The 6714-nt window shown below is 30.6% G+C and overlaps 1 protein-coding gene and 1 non-coding gene across 2 annotated transcripts; one reads left to right on the forward strand and one right to left on the reverse strand.

Moving 5' to 3' along the window:
• Nucleotides 1-3133: 3133 nt before the first annotated feature.
• Nucleotides 3134-3205, reverse strand: TRNAQ-UUG. The gene has a single exon. It is a non-coding gene; the product is annotated as a tRNA-Gln (tRNA).
• Nucleotides 3206-3242: 37 nt separating this feature from the next.
• On the forward strand, nucleotides 3243-5479 carry LOC112502937 (probable mitochondrial saccharopine dehydrogenase-like oxidoreductase At5g39410). Its single transcript, XM_025106964.1, has 2 exons — nucleotides 3243-3896; nucleotides 4700-5479. Exons 1-2 carry the CDS (start codon nucleotides 3252-3254, stop codon nucleotides 5393-5395), a joined length of 1341 nt encoding a protein of 446 aa, XP_024962732.1. The 5' UTR covers nucleotides 3243-3251; the 3' UTR covers nucleotides 5396-5479.
• Nucleotides 5480-6714: the final 1235 nt, after the last annotated feature.

Here is a 6714-nt window from a genome sequence, read left to right on the forward strand (position 1 = left end):
TTTTATAGTTATTTATTTATATATATACTATATATTTTGGGGTTAGACTGTCCAAATTGCACTGTATAATATGTTTTGAATTAATATGTTCTTGGGGTTTTTTTTGAAATATATATATATATACATGTATTCATTCAACATTAATCTGAGTTTCTGGACAAGAAAGATGGTAAGCAGTTGAAATTTCATTTTAAAACTCATCTTTTTTTTGTCTTTTCATGGCTTATGACCTATCAAATTTGTAGTTTTCTTTATTGGTTTTGAGTGTTTATCTTAAAACTCAATTTTCTTGGTTCTTTGCTCTTGGTGTAAATTGAATACATTTGTGGAGTCGTTTAAATATATTGGATTTTAAATTGTCATACAATTTTTTTCATCGATAGTCTGTAATTGGAACCATAGCTCTTCTTTATTCAAATTGTATTAATATGTAAAGACCAAGTTTAATCTATATCATCGTTAAATCTTATCTTATAAAACCAGTGGAACTTCAAAATCGTTAAAATTCATGGCTCTCGCCGCATTGCGCGGGTACACAAGTAGTAATTGAAAAAAAATGATAGTAAGTTCCTCATAAACTACTCCAACTAGTTATTAATAAATTAGCTTATTTTCATCCAAACATATACTAAAAACCAAATTACCTTATAAGCTACCTTATGTTTGCCAAAACAATGTCTTAGAAAAAATTAAAGAAAAATACGTAGTAGGTGCATCTATGGATTGATAATAACAACAATTGGCTTATAAAAGTAGGCTAGATAAAATGATTATATTGTACTTATTGTTAAGACAAACACCTCTACAAATTTAATTGACTAGATACAAAATAACGTGGATTTTAGAGTATAGGTCCAAATTTAATTAAAATTTAATCCACTTTTAATGATATATTGACTAAATTAACTTTCAAAAAAATTCAAATTATATATATAACTTATAAAAAATCATATTTCAAAAAATGACTTTTCATTTAGCACTACACACTGCTTGGTCTATAGGGAGTTTTTTTGCAAAAAATTATATTTTCAAATTTGATGATGTGACCCCATTGATATAATGACGGTTGATGATTTAATACTGATTGGTGCTTAGTGCGTAAGGGGCCCACCTAACCGTCCCTAGTTTGACTTTTATTTTGTCATTTTTCTTTTAGACTTATATATCGAGATGCATCTCTAAAATGACAAAATAGAAGTCAAACCAAGGGCGTGACTGGGTGTGCCTCTTGGCTCTTACGCACTAAACACCAACAGGTGTTAAACCATCATTATGTCAAAAGGATCACATCATCATATTTGAAAATTTTCTTTTGCAAAAAAGTCCCCCTACACGCCAAGCAGTATCTAGTGCTAAATGGAGGGCTATTTTTCAAAATATGATTTTTATAGGTTATTTTTATAATTTGAACTTTTTAGAAGGTTAATTTAATCAAGATCCCCACTTTTAATAGCATTGGAATTTTATCATCAACTAGGCCATACCTAAAATGTTATCAATATTCAAGTATTTTTATATCAAAACAAATAAAAAATTTGAAAATATATTATAAATAGCTGAAAGAAAAATATTCCCGTCGTTCCAAAATAAATGTATACAATAAAAACGATACATAATTTTAAAAATATGTAATTATTAGACTTTTTATATAACCAAATGACATTTTTATTCTTAATAATAACGACAAATTTATTCATCACATAATTAAGAGTAAATGAAAAAAATTAATACTTAACTTTTTTAAAATTAACATTTATTTTAAAATAAATAAAAATAAAAATATATACATTTATTTTGGTATAAATTTTTTATATAAAAATCGAAATATACATTTATTTTGGTATAAATTTTTTAAATAAAAATCGAAATGGAATAAAAAAAAAAGTCAAAAAAGTGTGCAAAAATTAAATGGGTGGTTATAGAGTGGGGGTATTCTAAAGCCACCCCTGCTACTTCTTTCACCCTATTTTTTCTATACCCCACCTATATGAAATAATAAAATAATTAAAATTTATTTATTTTATTTTTCAATTTTAACCYTTTAATATTTTTAGTTTTAACCCTTCAATTTTTTAAATACTTTCCTATTATATCCTCTAGGTTTTTTATCTATATTATAATTACATATATTAATTAACTAATATTATTTATTAATTAAGTATTAAGGATACATATTTTTTAATAATTATTTAAATTAATTAAATTTATATTATTACTAAATAATAAAATATTAAAAATATGTATTTTTTAAATTATATATTTGTATATGAATTTTTTTCAATATTTATACTTTATATCTTTATAAAAATTTATTATATTTATTTACTTCTTTATTTTTATTTTATACCCTTATGATATTTATATAATTACAGTTCCATAATTAAATAAAACGATGTTCAATATTGGGTTCATTTTGAAGTTATTGACGAGACGATTATGATGATGTAACTTATTAAAATAAAAACATATTTTTAACGGATTTTAGTTAAAATACGATTATAATAATATAATTAAATCAAATAATATTCATTATTGAGTTTATTTCGAAGAGATTGACGAGACGATTATAATGGTGTAATTTGTTAAAATAAAAAATGAGTATGTAAGATGAACAAGATGAATAAAGGGTATGAAAATGCTTCCTGAAAGATTAATTTAGTTGTTAGATCTAATTTTAGTTAATAAAAAATTATGTATTTTAGTATGATAATGGTGTAAAAATAAATGATAGATCATAAATTAAATAAATAGCTATAAAAGTATAAATCGTAAATATTAAAAATATTTTTTCACAGTGTATATAATATATAATAATATAATTAACTCAAAAACTATTCAATATTGGACTCATTTCGAATGTATTAACGAGACGATTATAATGGTGTAACTTGTCAAAATAAAAAGGTATTTTTTTAAACATGTTTTAGTTGATGTACCATTATGTATGTCAATTTAATAAAGGTGCAAAATGAAAAACTTAAAAGTAAAAGGTGTAAAATAAATTAATTAAATAATTACAAGGGTATAAAGTGTAATTTAAAATTATAATATTAAACAAATTGATTGAATGTGAGAGGGAGGGGGTGTATAAGTGACGTAAGGGGCAACCCCCGAGAGTGTCTAAAATGTAAAAAGGTCCTACCGGGATTCGAACCCAGGTCGCTGGATTCAAAGTCCAGAGTGCTAACCACTACACCATAGAACCTTATTTATAAATCCTCTATCATTTCACTAATTTATCTCTTATCAAAATGGCCGCTTACTTCGACATCGTCATCTTCGGAGCGTCTGGTTTTACAGGCAAGTACGTAGTCAGAGAAGCTCTCAAGTTTCTCAATGCACCCAATTCGCCTCTCAAAACCCTCGCTCTAGCCGGTCGGAACTCTTCTAAACTCTCAGAAACACTGAAATGGGCATCCACGTCTCACCCCACCATACCCCTTCTCGTTGCTGACACCTCTGACCCACATTCTCTCCGCCGCATGGCTTCCCAAGCTAAGCTCGTTCTCAACTGCGTTGGACCTTTTCGTTATCACGGTGACCCCGTTGTCGCTGCCTGTGTTGAAGCCGGATGCGATTACTTGGATATTTGYGGTGAGCCGGAGTTYATGGAGASGATGGAAGCYKTTTACCATGAGAAGGCGGTGGAGAATGGTAGTTTGGTGATTTCTGCTTGTGGGTTTGATTCAGTTCCGGCTGAATTAGGGTTGTTGTTCAATTCCCGGCAGTGGGTTTCGCCGTCAGTGCCGAATCAAGTTGAAGCCTACATTAGTCCTGAACCACGTGGAAGGATGGTGGGCAATTTTGCGACGTATGAATCGGCGGTTTTGGGTGTGGCCAACGCTGATAAGCTAATGGAGTTGCGACGGTCCAGACCCAGAAAAACCCGACCTCGGGTAACGCACAATTTTCGGCTTGTTAATTTTCTTTGATTCATTCATATTATTTTAGGGGTCGTCTCTTAAGTATTAACCAATGTTTGAAAAAGATCCCCGCAAATGCCGTCATTATATGTCGTGGCTCAAGACTTGTGTCTCAGACCACGACATAATGCATGGTTTTTGTTACTTTGTAATACGATATTTGATTTTACTTATCTTTTTAACGTTTTATTTATTATTTTTTAGTATAAATTAATTTAAATTGTTGTCTATCATTGATTTATTGAGTAATTTTGGAAATATATGTTTTTGTATGTAATTTGATATATATAGAGATTTGCCGTCATAAATCACGCCTTGAAAAATTTCGTGAGTCGTGACCTCGTTGTGCTTCCGAGGTCACAAAATCACGTATTTAGAATCTTGCCGTTAACACATTAAATCTTGGTTTTTGAACAAATTCGGCCCAATTTTACTTATCTTTGGAAGCCCATATTTATATAGCCCAAGCCCACTTCAACCAAGACTTATGTAAAAAAATTTCAAAATAAAAAACCGGTTATTTGATTTCAAATTTGCGAGATCAAAAACAAAAATGACTTTGATATTTTTCTAAGTTTGTTATTTTAATTTGTAAGATTTTTAATATGATATGAAATTTTGTATTTTATTTTGTTTATTACTGATTTCAGACGACATATAATTTTAGTAATGGTTGAATAGAGCTCCAATGGAACAACGGTGGTCATTTGTAGTCAGACTTTGGTTATTGCCATTAGATTTAAATGTTCATTGATTCATATATGCCCATGTATTAGATTCGTGGTCCTGCTCCTCTAGGAGGTTATGCCATAGAACACAAGAAAAAGCTCAGACTTTGGGCAGTGAAACTCCCATCCGCCGATGTGAGTATTGTTCGGAGAACACTATCCATCCTTACAGACAACCCTAGTGGTCTTCAAGGTGTCAATGAGGATCCTAAACAGGCGAACAAACGAGCCATCTTTTGGTCGTCGATAAAACCTGCTCATTTTGGAGTAAAGATAGCCACCAAGAATCGTATGGGTATCCGCTCATTAATCCTAGTTGGGCTATCAATTGGACTGCTGAGCAGCTTTCCTACGGGGCGGTGGCTTCTGTTGAAGTTCCCCTCCATTTTCACTCTTGGGATCTTCAAGAAGAAAGGTCCAACCGAGGAGGAAGTGACGGGTGGCGGTTTTAAGATGTGGTTTGTGGGTCATGGCTTTAGTGATTCCAATCTTATTAATAAGGGAGATGCAAAGCCTGATACAGAAATCATTACCAGTATAACGGGGCCGGATATTGGGTACATGACCACTTCCATTATTCTGGTTCAGTGTGCTCTGATTCTCTTGCAACAGAGAGGAGATCTTCCAAAAGGCGGCATATTTCCTCCAGGAATCGTTTTTGGGCCAACCAACCTTCAAGATCGACTGCAGGAGAATGGGATTTCGTTCAATTTGGTTTCAAAGAGTAATATCTCTTCTACATAAATGGTGTACTCATTTGGCTTCCATATATCTAATTAGCAATAAAGAGAGGTAAAAGACACTACCTTCTTTTGTGTTTGCCAATTATAGATGTTATCGGGTTCTTTTTTTATTTCAAGTTAGCGGGCTATTTAAATATTCGGTCACGGGCCTCGACCCTATGTTTCTGCTTTTATAATGGTTGTTATAGAATTTCCTTAACTCAAAACATAACCCTGCGTTGGTAGCCCACCCCAACAATTCAATGAATCAATAATAAACGCGATACGTGTGGACCTTAGAAAGAGGAGCTTGTTTCCAAAGAACCTCGCACATTCTTTAGGCATGACCATTATGATTCTCTGAAGTTTAAAAGGGAATAGTATCTCTCAAAATTATGATTGGAATTCCGAAATTATCCTTGAGTTAGTTTCGTGACACTCTAATAAAATTGGGTTGAAATATAACGTAAGGAAAACGAGATCTCACACTACTTGACAATTTTTGTCCAAGTTTTATATGCTAGTTGTTTCCACAATTCTAGAAAGGGTAATGCTATTTGCACCCCGTTTTATGTCATAATCAAGTCAATTAATGTGTCGATAATGTAAAAAGCAGGTCACGATGTTGATGTGTGTGAGGAAGAAATTTATAGGTAAGTTGCATTTAGCAATATCGATGCGATAACCCCGTGCCTTTTGAAAATTCTCCAAGATTGTATAAATGTAGGGTTATGATGTAGTTATAATTGAGAGGTGTCAAAAGTAAGAAACTGAATAACCCACTTGAACCGAATGCGATTTGGGTTAAAAAGGTTTTGGGTTATTGGGTTTTCGTGTTAAACGGTTCAGTTAATCAAATAAGATCGTTATTCGGTTAACTTTTTTCTAATTCGGTTAAACCGAATAACATATTGTACTTATATTTTATATAATTCATCCTTATAGTATTATTATTATTTTACATATTTTATTGTTATATAATATTTTTTTCTTGTTGTTTTTTGTGATATTATGTTTTTTACTTGATGTAATTTGTCATATGAAAAAAATAATGTGTTTTGGTAGATGTTGATTTTTAATGATTTATTTACTTAAGTTATCTTTGACAAATTAACTGATAAGCTAGCTAATGACTAATAAGCTAGCTGTTATCTGACAAGCTAACGACTAACAAATAATGTTTAACAAAAACTAACTTATAAGCATGTAAAATAACAAAAAATGACATTTTGAAACAATAATCAACTACAAAACATTTCATAATATAATTATAATAAATTTCTAATAATATAATTAAAACAAATTTCAAATAATATAACATGTTAATTAATACAAAAAAAT

Source organism: Cynara cardunculus, assembly GCF_001531365.2.
Source record: "Cynara cardunculus var. scolymus isolate 2C chromosome LG 1, CcrdV1, whole genome shotgun sequence".
Classification (NCBI taxonomy): domain Eukaryota; kingdom Viridiplantae; phylum Streptophyta; class Magnoliopsida; order Asterales; family Asteraceae; genus Cynara; species Cynara cardunculus.